At 42.7% G+C, this 25,812-nt stretch overlaps 3 protein-coding genes across 5 annotated transcripts in view; all 3 read left to right on the forward strand.

The window, feature by feature from the left end:
• Positions 1–14,022, forward strand: part of LOC147028976 (uncharacterized) — a 163,636-nt gene extending 149,614 nt beyond the window's left edge. The window contains exons 13-14 of one of the 2 annotated variants that reach the window (XM_085879871.1): positions 1,027–1,096; positions 6,533–14,022. In XM_085879871.1, the coding sequence (XP_085735997.1) occupies positions 1,027–1,096; positions 6,533–6,552 (90 nt within the window). In that variant the 3' untranslated portion in view covers positions 6,553–14,022. Of the gene's footprint in view, positions 1–1,026; positions 1,097–6,532 lie in introns of those variants that run through there. The other variant, XR_015057788.1, reaches the window with a different exon arrangement.
• Positions 14,023–24,127: 10,105 nt separating this feature from the next.
• DNAJC8 (DnaJ heat shock protein family (Hsp40) member C8) overlaps positions 24,128–25,812 on the forward strand; it is a 36,281-nt gene continuing 34,596 nt past the window's right edge. The window contains exons 1-2 of one of the 2 annotated variants that reach the window (XM_085879872.1): positions 24,128–24,291; positions 24,400–24,501. In XM_085879872.1, the coding sequence (XP_085735998.1) occupies positions 24,175–24,291; positions 24,400–24,501 (219 nt within the window). In that variant the 5' untranslated portion in view covers positions 24,128–24,174. The remainder of the gene's footprint in view (positions 24,292–24,399; positions 24,502–25,812) is intronic. The other variant, XM_085879873.1, reaches the window with a different exon arrangement.
• On the forward strand, positions 24,586–25,245 carry LOC147028978 (uncharacterized; the record flags this gene model as incomplete). The annotated part of the gene is made up of 1 exon (XM_085880277.1): positions 24,586–25,245. A coding segment is annotated over one exon (660 nt), but the record flags the coding sequence as incomplete, so codon positions are not given.

Consider the following 25,812-nt stretch of genomic DNA (forward strand, 5'->3'; position numbering starts at 1 on the left):
CAGAGTTCATTCAAAGTCTATCTTCTCCGACAGTTTTCATAGGATCCGGCTGGAAATTTTTGACAATATGGCTGAATGTACTGCCCACAGTCGCTCGTGGCCCGATTTTTGATTTTCGAAAACTAAATTTTTTTATGATTTTTCAAAAATTTCAAAGTCCCGTTGCTAGGCAACGGTGGTGTCCATAGCAACGGTTCTCATTTGCACACAACTAGGTCATGGTATGAACCTACCAACCAAGTTTCATAAAAATCGCCATTGTATTAACGGAGCACTGGACCGAACAGAGGGACAGACAGACAAACATATCGACGGAAATACTGATAATAAGGGTGGAACAAATTTCCAAAAAAAATTTTGGGGAAATATTTTTTTTTTCCAACAAGATCGACTACCCAACAGACACACAGACATAACGAATATAGTGGTCACTCTGGCTGGCGCTTGTGAACCAAAAATAGGACCACTGGACCTGTAGCTTATCTGGGCCCGAGCTTAATGTTGGCACCCAAATTTGGTAGCATTCTGACTGGTGGGTCAGAAGAGGAAGATTCTTGAAGGAACTTTCGCGACCACCATTTTAATACACTTCTGGTCATATGATCAGCATGACCTCCGCAATTTGACATCACGACCCTGTACTAATGTTGTAACCCTAATTTGGTAGCATTCTGACTGATGGGTCTGGAGAAGAAGATTTTTGAAGAAATTTACTAACTCAGCCATTTTGACCTACCTACTTAAAGTCACAGAACAAGCTTTGCAATCCCCATTACCAGTTAGGAGCAGAACGTTGGTGCCAAATTTCAGCCGGATCAACCCACCAGTTTAGCCAGAGAAGTCGAAATAGGAAACAGACGGACGGACGGACAGATGGATGGATGATGACAATACCTTATCTGGAATTCCAATTCCAAATAAGCTATTAATAGAGACATGATGGCGCAGAGTTAAATGGACCATGAAATATTGTTGGACAGTTAAATGAAGCAAAGCCATCTCAACTCAATGTTCATGTCATTCCAGGAACCAATGACAACAGCACTGCGGAGAAGAAAACTCCCAGCTCCTCCACTGACTGATAGCCAAGTAGAAGGTATGGAAACCCTTACTCATTCAAGTCCTTGATAAACAATTAGAGAACAGAAACATTGTATCATCACTGGCTGTGTGAATAACCGTATGCATACAATATGTGGATTATTTTTGTGCTATGGATTATAGCTTGACCTGCGAACACTGAAACTGGATGGCATGCATGAGCTATGAAAATGTTTCACATAAAAATGGTTTTCTTTGTCAGGCAGAGTATATTATGGGACACATTTTGGGGTGTGCATGGGATAAAATACAGACATGCCCACCATTACAGATTACTATATAACTAGCAGGGACAAAAGGAAATTCCAGGGAATGTAAAATGTGCCTTTAAGTCCTCAATTTCTCCCCTTCCTCCCCTCACAACCCCCAGTTCTCAACCTCTGCCTCCCAACTTTAAGTACTCACCCTCTTCCTCCCAGGCCTAAGTCATCAATCCCCTCCCCACTCCAAGCCTTCAACCCCCCCCCCTCCCCCCACTCGACCTTAACTCCTAAACCCCCTTCACTCAAAGGCTCAGCCTCCCCTCCCAACTTTGTCCCATCTTTGCTCTACCCTCCCCCAACCCCAAGTCCTAACTCTCCCCCTCCCAACACTAAGCCGTCAATCACTTCCCCACTCCAAGCTTTCAACCCACCCCACCGATCACAACTCCTCAACCTACTCCCCCCCCCCAACCTTCCCCCAAAGCCCTCAACCTCCCCTATCAACTCTGTCCATCTTTGCTCTTTCCTCCCCCTCCCAACCCTTCAAACCCCTTCCCCACCCATCACTGTTACCTGTCCAACTCACAATCCCGTGAGATATGTGGAAAATATATGTGACCATGAGCATGTCATAGCCCGTTATGGTCGCCAGGTCAACTCATAATCCTGTGAGATAGGCGGAAAAGATATGTGTCCATGAGCAGGTTATGGCCGTCATGGTCACCTGTCCAACTCAGAATCCCGAGAGATATGCGAGTGTATATAAACCTTAATGTAGCATCGTGTAAGATTGTATAATGTCTGACCTTCTGTGTAAGTGAGGCCATATGGAGGACTTGTCGGCACCAAAAAGCGCTACACACCTTTCGAAGAACCAACCATCACAAACCGTTTGGCCAATGGACCACAGGCTGTGGCAGTGAAATGGGCTGTAGAGCCCTGGCTGAGGGCCTAACACTTTATTAAGGGTCCACTCCACAGGGCGGGATAGCTCGAATGAAGGTGCCACCCACACCAGCGTGTGGCCAATGACGGAACCTCCTGCCCAGTTTATAAAGTCTGTAACCCTGCTGCATGTGAGAATTGGACTCAGACGTAGGGAGTGGTAACATCTCATCACATCTCATCTCATCTCTCTCTCTCTCTCTCTCTCTCTCTCTCTCTCTCTCTCTCTCTCTCTCTCTCTCCCTCTCTCCCTCTCTCTCTCTCTCTCTCTCTCTCTCTCTGTCTCTGTCTCTGTCTCTGTCTCTGTCTCTGTCTCTGTCTCTGTCTCTGTCTCTGTCTCTGTCTCTGTCTCTGTCTCTGTCTCTGTCTCTGTCTCTGTCTCTCTCTCTGTCTCTCTCTCTCTCTTTGTCTCTCTCTCTCTCTCTCTCTCTCTCTCTCTCTCTCTCTCTCTCTCTCTCTCTCTCTCTCTCTCTGTCTCTCTCTCTCTCTCTGTCTCTCTCTCTCTCTCTCTCTCTCTCTCTCTCTCTCTCTCTCTCTCTCTCTCTCTCTCTCTCTCTCTCTCTCTCTCTCTCTCTCTCTCTCTCTCTCTCTCTCTCTCTCTCTCTCTCTCTCCATTGTCCGTGCAGGAAGGACGTCCTGGAGAGATGTGGGCACATATGCCATAATCCCTCACCCCCAGACAGCATAACTCGTCTTAAGTTTAGGTTTTTGCGTCTTATCTTCGACATTGGGCTGTCCTTGTACACCAGATCTGTCTGGATTTGGTTGTGTTGTCTATCCCCATGTCGATATTTCTCTTGAAGCTAGAAAGCTATCACATGCAGTCTGTCGCTACTGGTTGCATCATTTTTGTATGGACGCGGCTGTGTCGCTGATGCAGTGCCCTCCATTACCAGTACACTGGTACTTATTTCACTGACCTCAGAAGGATAACAGGCTGAGTCAACCCCACGTGGTGTTAATTCAACTTCCAACAGTGGCTCAAACTCAAGACCCTTAGATCTTAAGCCAGCCACCTTAACCGTTAAGCCAACACCAGGCTCAATTTTATTTTTTTTGTACATTTAGTCGAGACTCGTATAAGAGCAAGCACAGAACATATAACAAAGGGAGCAGGAGACAAGAAGGGGCAAGAGAGGGAAGCACAACAACAGTGAAGAACAGGGACATCAGATCTGTGGAAGAGAGAGGGAAAGGGGGGTACATGGGATAAACAAGATGGACACCACAGGGACTTTCAGTAAGGTAAACAGGGGATTTGAAGGAGGGAGGAGTGGGATTGAAGAGAGTGTGGGAGTTTGTTCTCAAGGCTGGAAAAAAAGAGGAATGAAAGAGTGAAGGTGAGCAGTGATTCTTGATTTTCGTAGTTTCACCAGAAGAGGGTTGCTGGCAGATCTTGAGCACTCTGCAGTAATGTCAGGGGGGCAAAGGACAGACAGAGCAGGAGGTGTAAGCCGAAGAGGAGTCGGTAGATGACGGAAAGACCATCGACCTGCCTGAAATGAGAGAGTGAGAGAACCAAATACTCTGCTTCATCATGGGAGATACCAATGACCCTAAAAGCCTTGGTTTCCACAGCATGAAGCTGAGCTAGGTGTGGGGCAGGTGCACCAGCCCAGAGGGGAGAGCAGTACTCAATAAAGCTGCGGATAAAAGCTTTGTTTATGGTTAAGCGTTCAGGTGTGCCAAGGAAAGACTTTGCAAATGGAGGATGCCCAGTTCCAGCCACTAGCTTTGGAATCCATCTTGGAAAGGTGGCAATCCCAAAAAAGATAATTGCCAATAGTGAGACCCAAAAGCTTGAGAGACAGAACTTCTTCAAGAGGATTGTTGAGAAACTAGATGTCGGTGGTGGTGGGGGTGGTGGTGGGGGGGTTCCAGACGGTCTTTTCGGAGAGACATAGAGAGAGTGTGAGATTTGTCAGGATTGAAAGATATGTTCCACGTGTTTGACGAGCTTGTAATTTTACTCAGGTCTGCAGAAAGTGAAGAACCTGCTGTCTGCCGATCTGAGGGATGAGAGATGGTACAGCAGAGGGTGGAGTCATCAGCAAATCGATAAAAGGGATTTTCCAGAAAGTCAGAGAGATCATTGATGAAAACCAGAAAGAGCACAGGGCCCAGAACACTTCCTTGAGGAACTCCAGCGTAGACAGGAAGAGGAGATGAGAGAATTCCATTAAGTGCCACGTGTTGACTACGACAGGAGAGCAAATTCGTGAACCATGAGTGGAGATTACCTTGGATACCATAAGAAGTGAGTTTGGTTTAGCAGTGCATGGTGCCATGCTATATCGAAAGCTCCCAATATGTCTCGGGAGATGGCTCTGATCTCATGGTTGCCATTGAGGATCTCCATCCGTTGTTGGGAAAGCAGAATTAGCAAGTCCAGGGTAGAGTGACCTGGTCTGAATCGAAATTGATGATCAGAAATCAAGCCATTGTCAAAGGGGAAGGATTTGATGTCAGAAGTAATGATGGGTTCCATGACCTTAATGTTGATGGGGAGCAGGCTGATTGGTCTGTAGTTGCAGGGATCTGTTTTTCACCTTTTTTTATGCAGAGCAGTATTGTTTGCTGATTTCCAAACAGATGGTAGATGACCTTGAGCAAATGAAAGGGTGAATAGAAGAGAGAGTGAGTGTGTAATCATATGTAAATTCCAAGACGGCATAAGTTAGGGAAATTGTGAAGCTCGGCGTGAGGACCCGAGCAATTGGGTGTGAATGGAGCACAGTGTAGTGACGAAGAATTAAAAGGGAACTAACAGTAGGACCCACTTGTTGAGTTAGGGAAATGATTTTCCACCCCTTGGGCTGCAATGCTAGTTGTGTTTTGTTGTTCATTGAGGAGGAAAACAGACCCAGGTGTATGAACCACCCAGTTATTATGACATCAATCTCATGGGGATAGAGAGCGAAGAGGTGAGTGAAACTTGATGTACCCTGTCTGGATTTCAAACTGAATGCAAGTGACCAGTGTGCTAACAGGGAGGTTAAATTTTCTTTCATTGATTCAGCATTGCTGCTCATGGTTATAACACCCTGAATGAGGAATGACTGAGCTTGCCATATGAAATCTAGGTGCCCCAAATTATCGTTGAAATGGCAATTGAAATTTGTTTTGTCAGCATATTTAATGAATGAGAAGACCTTTGCACAGTCTGCCTCTCTACCAGCTCTTTGTAAGAGTTCGTAGTATAGTTCACTTTTCTCAAGTAATTACAGGAAGATTGAGCTGGCTGTCCTCTGACATCACGCCAACCATAATCACGACTAACATCACTGCTGCTGCCCACTAACCTCCTCATTGCTGCCATGATTTTTGCTGTTCACATGACTTTTGATCCATGAACTAATATGAACATGTCATTGACCCACTGAAATAAGCATCAGTACCTGATTTCTGCTACAAACTCCTATAAGCATGACATTGCCCACTGTCATGAACAATATTTCTCCGGCCTTTTGAACATTTGCTGCATTTTAAACATTTATTGTTCTTATGCAATGTTGGGGTTGACATTATCAGCACTGCCCATCCTGGTTCCCAATTTTTGTTTCTTTTGATTGCCAATTACAATTGATCACTATATTGCACAGTGATGGACGAGTGTGAAAGCAAACAGGATCTTGGCAGATGGAAATAGGAACATTAATCACACTCACCACACTTGAAATGTTTCGCGATGAAACCAAGGCCAGATTTTGTTGTCACGGAAGGGAGCACATTTTCTTTGTCCTTTTGCTTTTGAGGTAGTGAGCCTTGGGACGAGGCTCAAATAAAAAAAATGGGGGGCAGTGTTCTTAAAATGGACTCTTAGGGATTAAGGTGTTCATTAGCTGAGTAGTTTCATCCCAATTTTCATGTTTAGAGCAGATATATTGTAAATTCCAACTTAGTTGAACCGTTGAACCATGCATCTCATCTGCCGGCATGAGTTGCTGAACGTTAAAGAGCCCATGGAAATGATCCCTATTCTTTGCAAATGTACTTATTTACTGTATTTTCCAACTTTTGAATTCCTTTCTTTTTATGCATCTTCTGGTCAACGAAAAGGACTCTGATTATTTCTGATATAGGAATACTAAACTTGACCAACTTTACAGTTCTGCGTTGTGGCCTTAATATAGCTATATATTTGATAACTAGCAACCTTTCAAATGAAGACACTTTCTCTCTCTTGCTGCTTAAGTGCAATAAATGGATGACAAGAGGTGACCAATAAAAAATGTTTTTTTGGTTTAACAATGCCAATCATTTGCTTTGTTTGCTTGTTTCAGCAACACCGAGCACGCTGTAGGTGATAAACCTGAAGAGCTCTTTCTTCCAAGCATCATGTGCCTTCTGAAAAACATTCACTCTGAAATTTAAATGTGATGGAGCAAGATCTTCCTTTCAAACACAATTGAGCAAATTATTAGCAATGAAGGAAATGTACATCCACATGTTTCTCCCCAGACAGAATTCGGAGATAAAAAAAATAACCTGTATGTTGTGCCAAACTTTGATATTGAATTTTTCTGACAACCTACATCACCAGACAAAGGATCTATGTATTCAGGTTGTGAGAAGCCATCCTATCAGAATAAGCATAATCACCGTGTCTCTCTTCTCTCATCTTAAACCCATACCCACTATGATCCCAAGGACAGCATTAAGCACACTCCACTGAATAACAACTTTTATCACAATGAAGTTTTAAAGTTGATGGAGTTGATTGAAGCTTCAGTCTTGGATTCAGTAATACCCACTTACTTTGCTATAGTGGAATTAAAATCTTGCATCAGAGCACCCCTGTAGAATACCCCATGAATCACAGTTGTCTTTATCACACAACCTTTTCTGAATTGATGAGTGAATCATTGGCATTTAATCAACTTTAAATAATCAAAGATCAGGAAATGAGTTCAGCCTCATATAAAGAATGCCATGAATAAGTTTACGTTTGAGAACATGATCTTGAAGGACTCAACCTCAAGTTTCCTACCTCGAAACGCATGCTAAATTACCAGTCTGTTTCTCAATTAGTAGTTTAAATCGTCACGTTTTTCACTGGTTGCTTTGACGATAAGAAAAGACATTTCGCCAAGTTGTTTCACCTTTTATGGCACTAGTCAATTATAAAAGCAAGACCTAAAGTTTTTGTTATAGATCAGGCAGAGGGCATTTCTAGAGGGGTATTGAGCATTATATCTTGAGTATTGTGAACGTAATGATGATCTGTGTACATCTTTGATGTCCAATGTCTGTATTTTCATCATTATGTGTAATGATGCAACATGTTTTAAACAAATATTACTCATCCATGACGAAACAGCTTTTCCTTTGGTGATTTGTAGGTAATTTAAAATCATTCTTATTTGGTACTTAAAAAAAAGGGATGTTTTATATTTGTATATACTACTTTACAAATAGTACAACTGTTCCAATTTATGATTATATGCAAGGAGGATTTCTAATTCTAAGGCAACGACTCCATGTGAATGTATTGACATCTCCCCAGTCTGTCATCCATTGTGAAAACCATGTATGACTCCTGTTTATCTAAAGTAAGGGTCCACGTGGACATCTGTGAATCCATACTTTGCGAGAACACCCAGATCAAGAAAGGAGCAATGAATGGATAAAATTCTTTAAGATAAAATTACATTGAAAATGTAATTGTTGGAAAGTTTGACCACACTGGATTTAGAATCCATTTGCTTTTCCTGACTGTTTGATGAAATTCATTGAGTTGTTTTGCAAAATTTTATTTTGATATGAAAGGGAATGACAATTACTGCAGTATGGAAGCTAATTGGACTTTATTATAATTTCTTCAAAAGCTAAGAAGCATACCAGATTTGTATTTTTGAACTGGTGTTTGTTCCCTGCACTGTCAATCATAATGTGAATCTTTTCCTGTGTATTCCTGTACATATTTATTTGGTGCTGTTGTATAAATTTCGCGTTTGTGTTTGGCTAGGCCTCAGCTAAGCTGTGTGCTTGTGAACGTTCACCTTACAGAATGAGATTTATTGACCTTATCCTTTTATCTGTCCTTCATTTTGTTACCTCCACCACCAAAGGTGAAGGAGGTTGTTTTCACCCCTTTGTCTGTTTGTTGGATTCGCTATATATGCTAGATATCCCTTATTGTCAGGTTTTCCGTGTGTGTGTGTGTGTGTGTGTGTGTGTGTGTGTGTGTGTGTGTGTGTGTGTGTGTGTGTGTGTGTGTGTGTGTGTGTCTCTGCAACGCAAGGCTCCACAGCACGAACCAGCAAACCGATTTCGATGAAACTTTGCCAACATATGCAATATGTGCTGGGAATGTGCGCGTTTGAATTTTGTTGCCTAGCAACCACCCGTTGCTGTGCAGCGGCCGAAAAACCGCGTACAGCATTTTCAATACTTGTCCTTCAGTTTTGAATGTAGAGAAATGAGACTTCGGAATTAAACACTTCAAGATATTTAGAAAATTTTAGTTGAGCCGATTTTTGATTGAGATTTTATTTTTCAAATGGTAGTCCTTCAAAAATCGGGTGTCTATTTACTGTCATTTTTTATGAGGGGCTTAGGAAAGTGGGCGGAGCTTATGGAAAGTGGACGTGGTTGATGGAAAGTGGGAGTGGCGTAGGAAAGTGGGCGTGGCTTATGGAAAGTGGGCGTGGCTTATGAAAAATATTGTGTGGCTCAGGAGGTGTGGTCAAACAAGAGCATTGAGAGAAGTTTATCGGGTTTTCCGTGTGTGTGTGTGTGTGTGTGTGTGTGTGTGTGTGTGTGTGTGTGTGTGTGTGTGTGTGTGTGTGTGTGTGTGTGTGTGTGTGTGTCTGCAAGGCGAGGCTCCACAGCAATGGTAGTCCTTCAAAAATAGGGTGTCTATTTACCGTCATTTTTTATGAGTAGTGCCAGTTGGCAAAATACGCAATAGGAAAAATCTTGCCAGGCAGAGGAACAATTGTATGTGAACCAATACGACTTGGCAATGAATCTTCGTCGGTGGATCGGTCAGAATGAAAAGCATCATATCCAGCGCTTCAATCCTAGCGAATCCCTCGTCGCCTACCGGCTTGTCTGTTTGTTTCTTGCAAAATCGAAGCAAGTATATTGGTGAGTCGATTTTGTTATTCTGTGAAGTCACGAAACTTCACCACTTGGTAGAGTTTGTCATAAGCAAGAGGCATATAGTTTTTGAGGTCAAAAGGTCAACATAGGCCAAAGGTCAACAACTTCGGTGTGATTTCTAAAATCCTCAATTTCCATCTGATTGACTTGAAATTTGAAGATGATTTATATTAGAGGACAGTGAATTCAACCATCCAATTATTTTTGAGGTCAAAAGGTCAACATAGGCCCATGATCAACAACTAAGGTTGTAATTCTAAAATCCTCATTTTTCATCTGATTGAGTTGAAATTTGAAGAGGATTTCTATTTCGGGTCACTGAATTCAACCACCAATTTTTTGTGGAAATTCACATCAGCTAAAAGATCAACATAGGCCGAATTTCTAAAATTGTCAATTTTTATCCGATTCACTTGAAGTTTGAAGAGGATATATATTTTGGGTCACTGACTTGAACCATCAATTATTTTTGAGGTCAACATAAGCCAAAAGCTCAACGTAGGCCGGATTTCGAAAATTGTCAATTTTCATCCGATTCACTTGAATTTTGAAGAGGAGTTGCATATTTCGTCATTGAATTCAACAACACATTATTTTTGAGATCAAATTTGTTTTGCAACTATCGTGCTTGACACGACGTCTTGTTTGTTTGTTTGTCTGTCTGTTTGTCTTTTTGTCTGTCTGTCTGTGTGCAGGATATCTCAAAAAGCTGTGGATGGATTGATGAAATTTTGTGGGAAGATTCAGTGTGTGCCAAGGACGAACTGATTAGATTTTGGTGAAGATACGGATCTGACTACAAGAAATTTAAAAGTTATTCTTCACTATCGAGAGATAAGGTTAAAAAATGATATATAGTACGATATCTCAAAAAGTTGTTGACGGATTCGGACGAAACCTGATTGACATGTTGGGTGTGTTGCAAGGACGAATTGTTTCAACTTTGGTGAAGATTGAAATGTGTAATTGGATAGGAGAATTATTTAATTTTGAATATGGTTGTCTGAATATGATCGGAATATGGTGGAACATCTGGAGGTGATACAACACTTTCGGGCCATGTGACCATAACATAGTGTGTGCAAAGATTCTGTGAGGAGTTAGAGTTTGAGACATTAGATTTCAGAAAGGTAAACTTTAAAGGTATGACAGACTTGGGTACAATAGATTGGGGCAAGCTAAAAGAATGTTAATTGGCAGGAGAGAAATAGGAAACCTTAAAAGAACAAAATATGCAATGTACAGATTAATTATATTCCAGTGAAGTCCAAAGCTCGAGCCAGAAAGAGACCAGGAGGTAAGTAGTGTTATTCAGGATAAGCAGAAGGCGTTTATCAAGTCAAAACCAACAGGACTGGTGTCTGACTCAGACCAGTATTGAAGTAAAAAGAGACAAGTTAAAAAAATAACGAGGCAAGCTAAAATAATATTCAAGGATATGACCAAGAATATTCAGCATAATAGTCAGGAATTAGTTAAGTATATCAGGGGTCAAGGGCTGCTTCAGATATGCTTGGGCCCATTGAGGGATAGCAAAAGGTTGATTGGTTAGTGATGAAAGTGAGATGGCAAACTCATTAAATAGTTATTCCACTTCAACACTTACACAAGTACATTCAGGAGAATTATCGGTAGCTGAGAGAGTCTATGTAGGTGGTGAGGAAGATCTTTTAGAGGGCTTCCAGGTAGAAATAGAGGAAATAAAGAAACATTTAAGAAAGCGAAAAAAAAAGATAAAACCCCAGGACGAGATAACGTGCATCTAAGAGTATTGATGGAGGTTGCAAAACAGATGATCATGATGTTAGCCGATATGAACAGCTCATTGGAGTTAAGACAACACCTGTAAGATTGGAGAATGGGCACCAAATGATTCATTAAATGGCCCCCATTTTTCCAGCCTTCATGTGTGGTTGGCCGAGGAATGTTTTTTTGCCCACGTCTTTCATAAATTGGGTGACAAGGTTTAATGTTTGAGCATAGGTGACAGGAATTTGGAATTTAGCCAGGGTGCCGATGAGAACTCGGCTACTCTTAAAGAGGGACACTGTTGGGGATTAATTATTTTGGCAGGTATCTCAGAATTGATGCTAGTTCAGTCATCTCATAATTGTTGTCAGGATCTATCATCTAATATAGTTTCTCATCTTCCTGCCATTCCTCTATTTTCATTTATTACCTTTGCCAAAGGGGAGAGGGTCTTGCATTTAGGTCCATTTGATTGTCTGTCAACCTGTCTGTTTGTCCGCACAGAACTTCAGTGTTTTTCTCCGTAACCGCTTGTCAGATTGAAACGAAATTTTCACCATTGGTGCTACTACTCGTGTAGAATGTTGTAATGATAATTATGACGTCATAGGTCACGTGGTGTGGTGCCATGTTGGAAAACCGGAAAAAAAAACTTTTGACCTCTATCTCTGAAATCGCACCAAGGAAAAAATTGAAACTTGGCACATTGGAAATACTTCTCATGGGGGAAAGAGTGTGATTATTTTTGATGACGTTATAGGTGCTCTCGTTATGACGTCATAATTGCATATGTAGAACGCCACATCCGATTAGTATGAAAATTTTTGAGGGTCATCTAGGGTTAAAATGGTCCACAAAAAAAAAAATTGATTATGTCATCAATCACATGACTTAGCAGCCATATTGTTTTTGTTTTTTAATACCATCAAAAATCTTCTTCTCTGAAGTGGCTGAACAAATCGAGGCAAAAACTTTACACTTATGACCACCTGTCCATGAGGAACAAAATGTTCACACATATGATATCATAAGTCACTTAGTTGGCAGCCACATTGGATTTACCCTAAAACCCATTAAAAAATATACACCACTCAAAAGAAGTGCTGGCAAGGGTCTGCAATCTCCGATTGCTCTTTTTCTTGTTCCATGTTCTTTCATTTCCTCTCATTCCCCTTTTGTTTTATTAAATGTTCAAGCTTCGTGTAATGACACCCCTGGAGGCAGGACCTCTGGGGTGTGATCTCAAGGTGCTCGAGAACCAGCACCTGATTGAGTCTGAGGGATCACTTCCATTTTGAGCATGATGGAGCACACTGCCAACAGTGGAGTTGTGGTGACATCATGTGCAAGAGGCCATAAAAGGATCGTCACACAATCGCTTCGACAGTCAGCCGCGGTTCTCCTGCAGAGACGGTTCAGCCAGGCTGAGTTGGTGAGAGTTCAACCACAGGAAGTCTGTGCGAGATCGAGAGAAGATTCAGCTGGGAAGCTCAAATTGCCAATTGTTCTAGTCTGCGATGTTATAGACTTGGGACAAGTCTACCATCTGCTATCGCACCAGATCGCCTCACCTGCAGCCCACAGGACCCGGCCTGCTTGGCCCACCTGCGTTCAACCTGCACCACCTCAAGGCAGAGGGAAGGCCTACCCTTCCTCTATCCCCTATCTTATTTCTCTTTCCCCTTTTTGTTGTCTCGTTACTCGTATGTGTTGTCAATAAGAGTCGGTCTTAAGTCGGGGAATTAGTATCTGTGTTTTAAAATAAGTGTGTTAGCGCTGGTTTCCTTTGCTTCTTCCGTTTGATTGTTTTGTTGTGTCCCCACCCTGTTATTAATTAAAAACAGGAATTATTTTTCTTATTTGCTGTGGTATTTGGTTTTTAGATGTGCCCCCAGTGTATTAGATTCATTTTGGTTTAAAAAAATTTAAAGCCAGCCAAATCTTTGCACAAATCAAAAGGGCAATGTTAATTACCATGCGCATGATTCAGGCATGCGTGCAAACTCACCTCACGCTCAAAGCAATCTTGGGGAGTTTTTCTTATTACAATATGCACAGTATTGCAAATAACTTTGAAAAGAGGAAATATTGGATGTAAAATGCAAATAACATGATAGAATCGCATCTCATGAGTAGAAATGAAATGCTCCAGAATACAGTCAAGTGCTGATATAGTACACTGAGATTGGTTATCATTGCAAGCAATCGGAAAGTGCCACACTTGCATAAAGACTATACAAGTATAGTGGTTGATATTATTGAAGTGTGGTGAATAGTAGCGCCCCCGGGGAGGAAATATTATAGGATAAGGGTATATAAATTATTGGCTTCGTGAGTGAAGGCTATCCCATGTGGCATATTACACCGAGCCTTCATGTTTCAGTAAGAGCTGTATGCGAGACTCTCAAGAGGATATGTGAAACTGGTAGTGTTAACATAACAACAGGCAAGGAAGAAAGTCCAAACTCTCCAAAAGTGATGTTACGTACCTCATGGTATGTTCTCTACATGATAAACAATGATCCGGTTGAGATCTTATGAATGGTTTAGCTGAAATTACGGATGTTAACATTTCTTCAATAACGGTACAATGCATATTAGTGGAAGGCCTAAATGAGTGTATAATAGCTACCTAAAGACCTTTCCTGGTGGGTCAGCAAAGGTTTCCCCCAAAAAAACATCTGGGCATGGGCTTTATTCTGGGATGTTTTCAAGCTTTGGAGAAGATCTACAATTTCCCCTGACCCAGTCATGGAGGGCCTCCTGTGATTTGTTTTTTTCTATCTCTTTGTTGTACCTTTCTGTCTCCTTTTGGGGTTGTTATTGAGCTTTTCTTTTATTGATAACTATTACTGCTGCTGAAATATCTCCTATGAGAGACTGAGTTCTGCAAATAAAGGAAATAGAAATGGAAGAATGCTGCCTCTTATTCTATTATAATAATATATAATTATTATATTATAATAATATATAATTCCATTATAACACGGGAATGTTGTCACTTTTGGTTACGCATGTCATTTTCTTTTTGGGTCTTCATTTTTGTTTTGTGAGAAAAACAATCTTCCTTTAAAACAGAATTAATTGTTCCTTTACTTTGAATTGTTGTCTTTTTTTTTTACAGTCTCTAAGGCTCATGGAGGAGCTGTGACACAAATCACGCACACATGCAGACAGATATATGAGACAACACGAGATGTGACATTCGAGCACTGCGGGTACCAATGACATAATCTTTATGACATTGCTTTTCTCTACACACTTAGTGGCGAAATCAAGGAAAAATTCCTCCTCCCCATGGATTCCAACATAAGTTTTTTTTTTCTATGCTTTATCCTTTTATATGCTGAACTTCAAACAAGGAAGTAGCATGTACCATTTTAAAAGTCTTTGGTATGACTTGCACAGGATTTGTATGACCGACCTCTCTGCAGACTCATAGTGGTGCTGTAACCATTACACCACCGACTCTAGTTTAATTGTACAACATCCTATGAATTGTTCAAGGTTTTTTAACTTCAGAAATACGAATTCAGTTTTTGAGGAGAGTGTTTGTGTACATCTACTATTCTACTCCCACAAGTTGTTTGCGAAAACCTGCCACTTATATATGTGTAAAAACCTCCCATGGAGTTATAAGTATCAAGGAGACAATAAAAATCAATTTCTTCAGCTCTTCTCTTTCGATAAATTGCATTGACTGTGTACATTATTTTGAATCGTGGCACGACTAAATTAGCCTTTTTATAACCGTTTCTTTCACAAACCTTTTGAAATAGCTTTGAATCTTGTGCAGAAACCATTGTTTTTATCTTTTACATTTTATTTTACCTTTTCTTTGCTTAACATTTTACGTATGTCTTATAATCAATCAAATTTTGTGAATTGAATCAAATATATTGTTACAAATCTATGCCCGCCCGGCGTGCGAGTGACTGCGTTAACTAATAACGGCCGCTCGCCCACCGAACGGACAATTCAGTCGTGACTTTCTGGGACACCGCCAGAAACCAGTCACGGGTGGGTTCTTAATCCCACCATGGCCCAGTCCGCATTCTACCCGCGCGCGACAGGGTCAATTGCCGAATATCAACATACTTAAGTATTCACGCGGGTAACCTACCGAGGGACCGTACCTCGGCGAAGGCCTGTTTGGACACGAACCAATTTAAGCGGTTCGTTCCGTTCTGGGATAACCGAGCGGGTATTATTACCAGACCTCGCCAGACCCGATTCTACTATCGGTATTCAAAACCCAACTAGTATTCCGAAAGCAAGATAGCAGTTCAATTCGGGGAAAAAGGACACGACGATCGGGTTAACATTCACACAAGCACATTTATTATACAGCACATATACAAACAATCATGCAGTCATGCAGGTAAGCAATGATGGAAAAACACGCATGCAGTTGTTTGTTGAAGACTGCGGGATGGGGACAAAGACACGGGCAAGGCGAAAACACTACAACCGACTATGGTTATTATTTACAATCACTTAAACAGGTTCTACTTGAAAGACTCGGCGCCACAACATTCACTCAAATGAAAAGCAAAGAAAAAGACCCCCTCACAGACAAGGGAGTTAGACTGGACCTCTTGGGTCTTTATGGCGTGGGACTTGGCAGACCGAAAGAGCCCCACGAGACCATTGCAGGTTACCTGCACCCTCGTGGTGCCTTGATGGGGCGAGTCGCGACGTCCCGTCCCCACAGCAGGTAGCGTAGCCGCGGTTGCGCCCAGGCCTTGCCAAGCGGCAGGCGAGCTCTCTCCGGCTCTCCCCACATGCACGCGCATGTTCGCGCGATCCAGCCCGCGTCACCCTCGCGACGCCTGGACCTCCACCGACTGACCGCTCCAAGCTCCTGACTCGGACACGAGCCCAGATCTTTACGCGGCTCCGGCAGAAGCAACACAGCTCCTTCTGCAGCGTCCAGCGGCAGCAACAACACCAGCAGTGACAGAGAGAGAGCAGCAGCAACCCCAGAGAGAGATTCAGCGACGACCAAGAGAGCTTCAGCAACGACAGCGAGAGAGCGGCAGCAAACCCAGAGAGAGAGAGAGAGAACGAACGCTCCGTGCGTGCTTTTTATTACCCACGCTCCACCCCTCCACTCTCGCCCCACCCTTCTTCCAGAACCTGCGGGAAACTTCTAGAACATGCGGGAACCTTCTCGAAGGAAGCGTTTTTCCGCCAAATCGGGGACGCTCCCTCGCCGCTGTATTTGTCTTCTTCGACATGCCGGGTGGAATTCACTGTGGAGACGCCATTCGTCCAGGAGGGGGGGGCAGGGTTACGAGGACCGCCGCTTTCCCTCGACGAAGGCCAGGCCTCTGGCAACCGTGTGCTGAAGTGGAAACGCGGTGGTGTGGTTATGAGGGTTGTGGGAAGTGGTTGTTGAGAGCGATGTTGGTGGTGGTGGTGGTTGGTGTGAAGCGGTTGGTCCAAGATAACGATAGTAAAGAAAAATGGCTACCTGAAGATTCACAGCACTGTCCACACAAATAATTCCCATGAAACAATGGTGGGGTAATCTAACTGAACACAGACCTACCGGAATAACTGAACTAAGGACCTTTATGGTGTTCTGCGAATTTCCACAGCCGTAACAATATGTTATCTACCTATATAAAACAGTGTGTATTTGTGTATTTCTCTGCCCCCCTTTACAAGGATGATTTAAATAGGGTTTTTAAAGGCCAATCTTTTAACATGACTGTGTTTTCACTACGGTCTATTTTTCAGGATTATAAAGTTCGAAAACATTTTTCATAAAAGAGTAATTACATCTCTTCTATTGAAAATATAGATGGTGACTTGCAACTGAGCCTTGAGGGCAGTGTACAGAAACTTTTTTAAAAATAATAAATATAAGGCAGAGGGATGCAAAATTTGCTGCACATAATGTGTAACGCGCGCAGAGTAAAATGAGTGTTTATTTATGTGTCAGATGTCTAATAAATAAAGAAGCACACCTGACACTAGGCCGAGTCTTCAGACTTTGGCATGCTCACGAAGCTGTATCGTCGAAATGAAACGTCCCAGAAAATTTAAAATAAAATAAAAATAAAAAAGATCACATTTGTACATGTCGTGTTTTAAAATGATGCTTCTTGATACGAAACATCATGTCTTCCAGTCTCCTTGAATATTTTGAATAAAATATTTCCAACCTGTCATTTTTGAAATGCATTTATATTGGTATCAGCATAATCTTCCTAAATCAGCAATTTATAAGAATGTGATCTTTGATGACCATCTGTTAGTGGAAACATTAATCTCTCGGTTCAATTAAATATTGATCCGTCAGAAGTGAAGAACACAAATTCATCATTAAATCTTAAATATGTTTCCTGAATGTTTTTGAATTCTTGAAATAGCTGGATTTTGTGTTGGAATTACACATGTGATGTTTCTCGATTTTGCTGAGTAATCATTATTCTGAATAACTAGCAGGGACTCACAGAACATGCATGCAATGTAAAATATGACTTAAAGTCCTCAACTCTCCCCTCAGCTCCTCATCCCTCAACCTCCACCTCCCAACCCCAAGTCCTCAGCCTCATCCTCCCAACCCCAATATGTCAATCCCCTCCCCACTCTAATCTTTCAACCCCCTCACCACCACCACCACCACCACCACAACTCTTCAACCTCCCCTCCCAACACTGTCCCATCTTTTCTCCCCCCTCCTCCCTCCCAACCCCTACTCTGTCCTTTCCTCTTCACCCTCCTCCCAATCATAAAAGCAAACAGGTCAGAAATAATATCAAGGACCTGCGTAACCTCCCTGGTAAAAGCTCTGCTTGAGGAATTCCACATTGTTGTTTGGGTGGTGTACTGTGATGGATCAAAAGTAGTTGCAACTTAAAGGTCTCAGTTTTGTGTAGTACAAATCTCTGAATGGTTGGTTTTTCTCATTTTCATTATCATCAGAAATAAGGTTTTTTTATAGGCAAAGTGTGCCATTTTGTCGAAATGCTGGATATTAGAGCTTTTATTTATATTTTGAGGTATTGGGATATCATCAGTCATGCCACTACAAATATAGAACATGAGGTGTTGAGAAAAGGAAGGAGAGTGAATTGGGGCTGAGGAAAAGAAAGAGAGAGAGAGAGAGAGAGAGAGAGAGAGAGAGAGAGAGAGAGAGAGAGAGAGAGAGAGAGAGAGAGAGAGAGAGAGAGAGAGAGAATGAATGAATGAGAGAATGAATTGCTTTGCAATACATGTCCCCTTTGGAGAAGTGTGAAAATGAAAGAAAATGAAATGAAAGCTCGGGAGATAAAAATTATTTTATGTTTAACGCACACTCGAGCCGATGCAGGAACCAAAATGAAGAAGAAGAAACCCTATAACCTACCGTATTTCGGTCTATTCAGCAAAATAAAAGAAAAAGCTATTTTCATTTACTGATATCTTTTGTAGATTGGAAACGAAAAAAGATGATTTGGATAACAAACCGGAGATAAAAATGTACTTTGCTTTCACGCACATTTGAGCCAATAATGGAAACAAAATGAAAAAGAAGAACCTTTCTAACCCACCCTGTTTTGTTCATTTCTAGGCTTTGCTTATTTTTTTTTTTAAATAACTCGATTATACATACATGGAGCAAAAACATGCCTATGGCTTCTGTGCAGATGTAATACATTGTGATTATATAACCTGGTATCATTACAATTGCAATGGGCCATCATGGACGAACACCCAGGCCTAAGACCTGCCGATCTGTGCTGCTTCATGCAATGGCATGGCATGATTTTATTTGGGTGGAGTCATGCCAGTTGTCTAGCCAATGGGTGTAAAGCAGCAGGGTGCAGTCAGGGCAGCTGAACATTGACTTGTGTATAATATGTGACATTTTTTAAGTCTATAAAGGGCATAACTGTGAAAAAATTAACGAAACACCATGAAACTCGAACTTGTTCTGTAACTTATCATGTTAAAGCCATACACCAAGTTTCAGTTGAATATGTTAAAGGGTATGGGGGGAAAAAGTCTGGAAAACCACAGGTTTGATGGACGGACAGACAAAGAGCAAACTTCTAGTTCCCTCCGGTGAAGCTGGTAGGAGACTAATAAAGAGGGAAACAGAACACTGAAAGGTTAAGAGGAAAAGGAAATATTGCAGAGGGTGCTGAAAGCCATTGGTAACGAGGAACAGGACTGGCCTCAAGATACTTCATTGGGGCACTCCAGCCTCAACTGAGAGAAGAAATATTATTTCTATCCTATAAATAGGCAGAGATATTGACAAGCAAAGAGAAGGGTGAAAACCGGTAGAAAATACTGAGATACAGTGGCCTGCAAAAGTATTCACCCCTCAACCCATAATGTCACATTTAGATAAACTAATACACCCACTCCCTACTGGAGGGACCAGTGTGACCACTCCTTGGCTTTTTTAACAAGATCTTGCCTATTTGTTGTTCACCTTGGCGTCTTGTTTTTCTTTAGGTTTTCTTGGCGTAAAGGTTTTCTATCATCATCGCTTTTCCGAAACCTTGTGAATTCTTGGCTTTTTTCATTGGCTCACCTTGGCATTTATGAAAATGAGGAGTGGTCGCACTGGCAGCGACACAAAGGGTCATGTTATTATCCTCTCTGAGCTATATAGATTACAGTAGATCTAGGGTCAGGCCTCAAGAACATCAGGGGTGTGTTCATTTACCAAGTTTCTTGTGGTGCACTCACCAAATGGCTTCAGCATTCAAGCAAGCACTCAATTTGAAACCTGAGATAAGGAAAGGCTGGCCTGGCAAGCGTCAGCTAGCTGCTTGGTAACTGAACACACCCCGGGTTTCCTCCCTTTCAGTTTAGTGTTAAACAGCAGTAACGAATGTTTCAAAAGGTAATCACACGTGTTTGTGGTGTATAATTTTTTTTTACTTCTTGTCGGGGTTTGCCACAAAATGCCATAAGCTATTTATATGCGTTAACACGGCGTTTGTTCAAGGAGGAAAAATTCCTCGGGGAGGGGGGATGTTATTAGTATCAATGTTGTTTTGTAATAACATTAATATTATGCTGTTATAATTTGTGTTGTTATCACTGTACTTTTGTTGTTAGTAGCGGCTTTCGAAAAACGCCATGATAAGCTATCTTAGTACGGATATACACCTTAACACAGAGTTTGTTCAAGGCACAAATCCCCCTTGGTAAGGGGGGGAATTAAATTGCTACAACCTCCGTCATGTGACCCTTAGTCTCCCTGTCAAGTTTGGTTGCGATTGGATACGTAACCACCAAATGTATCGAGGTCGAAAAATAGACAGACAGACAGACAGACAGACACCAAATTGTGTATTTTATTAGGGTTACGAATTGTCTAGAAACAATTTTTCCAAATGAACTTTTTTATTCATAACTGAAGAGATCAAACGAAACACATAATTGAAGGAGGTTACATGTCAGGAATACCTGCAAAAAACCTGTACAAATGAAAATTCACTGGTTGTAAAAGTGTTCAGCCCCTTCGGTTGGTATTTGGTGGAAACACCTTTTGAAGCAATGACTGATATGAGTCTTTTTGGGTAGATCTCTACCAGTTTTACACCGTGAGATTGTGAAATCTTCACCCATTCTTCACTTTAGTTCTGCCAAGTTTGATGGGGATCGTTGATGAACTGCAATCTACAAGTCTCGCCATAAATGTTCAATTGCGTTCAAGTCAGGACTTTGACTGGACCACTCAAGAATATTTCTTTTCTTCTTACTTAGCCACTCCAGTGTGGCTTTAGCTTTGTGCTTCGGGTCATTGTCCTCCTAGCCAATTTCATTGTCCTCCTGTGAATCTACTACCCAGTTTCAGATTAATGGCTGACTCAAACAGGTTTTCATGAAGGATTCTATTCTGACAAGCTTGCGAGTCCCTGCTGATGAAAAGCTTCCCCAGAACATGATGCTGACACCACCATGCTTGATAGTATGGATGGTGTTGACTGGGTGATGTGCACTGTTAGCTTGCATCAGATGTAAGGCTTTGAATTTCGACAAAAAGTTCAATTTTTGTCTCATCTGACCACAAAACTTTTCTCCGCATCCCTACAATTTCATTAAGATGCTTTTTCACAAACGCCATCTGAGCTTTTAGATTTGTCTTTTTCAGTAATGGCTTTTTTCTTGCCACCTGTCCATAGAGGCCAACTTCGTGAAGGGTAAGGACTATTGTTGATTGATGAACACTGACCCCCCCCCCCCAATCTTGGACATAGAGCCTTTGAGATCTTTCAAAGTCATTGCTGGATTTGCAGTGACAGTGACACCAGTTTACTGCTTGCCTGGCTGCTGAGTTTGTATGGGAGACTTGATCTTGGTCGAGTCTGTGTGGTGTGATACATCTTTCACTTCTTAATGATGGATTTCACCGTACTCAAAGGGATCATGAGTGACTGAAATCTTCTAATAACCCTCTCCTGAACGGTGCTCCTCTACCACTTTATGTCTGACTTACTTGGAAAGCTTCATGGTCTGCATGTTTGCCTTGTTCATCGACCAAGTGCGTTGCCTCTCAAAACTCCTCAGATAAAAATGTGCGAGAGCTTAATTTTTAAGTTAAACAACTGAAATGACAATTATTTTGTAACATTTTAAACAAATACTTTACTCCTGAAGTGGTTTAGGGTTAATTAGGCGAATGATTAAACTATTTATGCAATTGAGAATCATCTGATTTTCTCTGTTAATCTACCTTATTCACATTTTATCTCCATTTTTTTTTAGCTTTATCACTTTGGAGTAGCTTGTGAAGACTACATGTGAAGCTATATTTGAAAGCATCATGAAATAAGCTCAGGTGGCATCAAAATGTGAAAACTTTGGAGGAAGGTGTATACATTCCTTGGGACTACCAACCTCTACCTCAAGTTTTTACCCGATCATGCAGAGATCGCTGAACCTCTCTGCAAACTACTGCGCAAGGATGTGTTCTGGGAATGGAGTAATACCCAACAACATGCATTTGTCATGCTGAAGGAGAAGGTCACATCTCCTCCAGTCCTCACACATTTTGATCCTAATGCAAAGAGTAACATCATGGCAGATGCATCAGGTACGACAGTGGGAGCAGTACTTTCCAATGGATCACAGGTAGTGAACAACCTGTAGCATTCGCATCTCGCACACTTTCGGAGTCAGAATGCAAGTACTCCACAGGGGAACACAAAGCGCTCACATGTATCTACACATGCGGACACTTAACTGGCACGTCTATCTATATGGTGGAAAGTTCACGCACAACATTGCCCACCAAGCACTGACAACACTACTCGTTACATCGGGATCTGGACATCGACCACTTCAAATTTACAGGTGGTCAGACTGTCTCTACCAGTGTGACTTTGACATGGAATACTTGGCGGGGTCTCGTAATCAACTGGATGAAATTCTACAAGAACTGTGCAATTTTCTCCAAACGAACTGGCCTCGACAAATCAGAGAGGAGGTATAACCCTCTTATAGGATTCAACATGAGCTACCTATCGTTGGTGGTTGTCTCGCCCATGGCACCTGTGCGGTGATCCCAAAAGAACTACAGCAACGAATGACGCATGTCGATCATCAAAATGAAACAGAAATGTGGCGATTCAGTATGGTGGCTGGGTATTGACCCACACATCGAACAGTTTGTGAAGAATTGCGAAGAATCACATCCTCGGTGAGAAAGCAGGAGATCGACGTCCAGCTCCTCTTCAGCCTCGATGATGGCCGGAGAAACCGTGGCAACAGCTGCAAGGTGGACATCTTCGGTGAGGTTCGAGTTGCACCTCACAACCAGAGGTACTGAATCGTAGTCCATGATCTTCTCAGCAAATGGCCTGAGATAACGGCTCTGAGCTTGATTACAACTTCGTCCATTATCAGCATGGTGGAATCTCTGGAGGGAGGAGGCAAGGGGAGAAGAAAGGGTGGGAGGAGAGACCTCACGTTGCCTGGCAACGCCGGGTACCCCTGCTCCTAGCTATATATTTTTAGATCCTCGTGGAGGATCTCTAAGTCTTACTCACGTTGTTGTTCTTCATCTTCTTCTTGTGGACTTTTTTGTTTCACAGCCTACAGTTTTCATCGAAACTTCCTGAAACTTGGCAGATATATGTAAAAATACCCTGTGCAGACAGTAACCATCTCCGATTTTGAAAATTCCTCCTAGAAAAAAAAGTTATGACGTCTAAATATCTCCGCTAATGGAAATCGCCTAAAAATTATCTCCGAAACTAGGCAAGCTGTGTGAATTTTGTTTGCGGGAATCAAGCCGGGCATGAGCACAGATAATTTATCGTAAACCTGATACATCACAATGACGTCATATTCGTTTTTATGACGTCATAATTAAGAGGACGAGGATCTTAGCTCATTTGAGCTTGTTTAATTGTAATGTGACTTTTCAGCTTGATGTCACTGTTGTTATCTAGAGCTTGTAAGTTGTAAAAGTCAGAAATGGAAAAAAAAAAAAAAACTCCCTCTGTCAATTTTATCCCTCTGGCCTACTAGAATTTTTACAAAATCGCACCCTGTTCCAAGGGTAAACGAGAAAACACCAACACCATTAACTTATTACAATGATCTTACAGGAGGCAAGCTATCGCAGGCACCATTAACAAATTCCTGCCCTGACCTCCAGAGGGCGCTGCATCAGCGGCAAAGCCGCACCTTGAGGCAATGATGCTTCTCGGAGCCTTGTGCTGCACACGAACAAAACAAAGGTGGAAAGAAGAAGAGGATGATGTTGAAGAGGAAGAAATTTATGAAGAAGAAGAAGAAGTTTAAGAGGAAGAAGAGGAAGAAGATTTGTATGAAGAGGAAGAAATTGATGAAGAAGAAGAATAATGAGAAGAAGAGAAGAGTCCGGATCTTGATCGAATTCCAGTGAAATTTATGCATTCGATAACCTTTGAAAATTAAAAGCACATTGAATTTTTTTTTTAGGGATAGATTTCTCCACTTTTCCTTTCGGTCTGGCCTTGTTGCGTGTTTTCACGGATTGACTGACGCTCGATTATTAAAATGGAGGAAAAAAAATAAAACAACAACAACAACTCAGGAAGAACATTTGACGTCCGGTGATTCCATTATGGCGCAGACGTTGGGAGGTTGGCACAGCGTAAGTGGAAAGAGCCAAGAAAATGAAAGTGAAGGGAAAAATGAAGAGGGAAACGATCAAGACGCTTTCTCCTTGTTTTACACCGAGGTGAGCCACACGTGTCGGTTCATGATCATCATGATCATCCCTTTTTCTCCGCCCGTCTTGGCGATCTCGTCTGTGAACCCGGTTGGTCGTGGTTTTGGTCACTCACAGGTGAAGCAGATCGAGAAGCGGGATTCGGTGCTCACTCCGGTTCAGCAGATCACCCGCCTCACTCGGCCGGGGAGCACTTACATCAACCTGAACCCTTACGAGGTGAGGAGGTCAAATAACGGGGATGTGTGTTCGCTGAGTTATGGTGAGTGGGGCCTGCACTGTCCCGCGCGCTGTCCCGCGCGCTGTCCCACGCGCTGTCCCACGCGCTGTCCCGCGCGCTGTCCCACGCGCTGTCCCGCGCGCTGTCCCGCGCGCTGTCCCACGCGCTGTCCCACACACTGTCCCACGCGCTGTCCCACGCGCTGTCCTACGCGCTGTCCCACACACTGTCCCGCGCGCTGTCCCGCGCGCTGTCCCACGCGCTGTCCCACGCGCTGTCCCACGCGCTGTCCCACGCGCTGTCCCGCGCGCTGTCCCACGCGCTGTCCCACGCGCTGTCCTACGCGCTGTCCCACACACTGTCCCGCGCGCTGTCCCACGCGCTGTCCCGCGCGCTGTCCCACGCGCTGTCCCGCGCGCTGTCCCACGCGCTGTCCCACGCGCTGTCCCACGCGCTGTCCCACACACTGTCCCGCGAGCTGTCCCACACACTGTCCCGCGCGCTGTCCCACGCGCTGTCCCGCGCGCTGTCCCACGCGCTGTCCCACGCGCTGTCCCACGCGCTGTCCCACGCGCTGTCCCGCGAGCTGTCCCACGCGCTGTCCCGCGCGCTGTCCCGCGCGCTGTCCCGCGCGCTGTCCCACGCGCTGTCCCACGCGCTGTCCCACGCACTGTCCCACGCGCTGTCCCACGCACTGTCCCCTGCGCTGTCCCACACACTGTCCCCTGCACTGTCACCCATAGTGATGTATTGCCTGATATTTCAAAAATATATTGGGCCTGACATGTTCTCGTGGATCATGCATTACCTGGCGGAGGTACGTGCTGCACCGAGTGTCCTTGTAGTTTGCTGTTTTGGAATGTCATAACTTTGACAGTTGACAACTAATTGCAATTTTTTTTTTTTTTTTTTAACCACCATATTTTATGGACAAGGTTTGTATGCTCTCAGAAACCTTGTCGTCTGAAAAGAATAAGCAAATTACAGCAAGAAGTCAATAGTGTAGAATAAAATGTTGCAATTAACAAGTTTCACTGTTGGTTGGTTTTGATATTTTATTGTCTTCATTTACATAATACATAAACACAAATTTGCTCTTTTTTTTTCCACTTTACAATACACTTTCAACATAGCACTCTGATTCGGAATGCCAAGGACTCGGACTCGGGCCGAGCGGACTCGACTACAACACTGAAAGTGGACTAGATCAACCATTTAAGGATCATAGGACACACACACACTACATGGCCAAAAGTATGCAGACACCCATTCTCATTAGTATATTTGGCTATTTCAGCCACATCCATTAC

The sequence above is a fragment of the Eptatretus burgeri genome, chromosome 4 (genome assembly GCF_056783735.1).
Source record: "Eptatretus burgeri isolate ZD-2024b chromosome 4, Ebu_testis_v1, whole genome shotgun sequence".
NCBI classification, from domain to species: domain Eukaryota; kingdom Metazoa; phylum Chordata; class Myxini; order Myxiniformes; family Myxinidae; genus Eptatretus; species Eptatretus burgeri.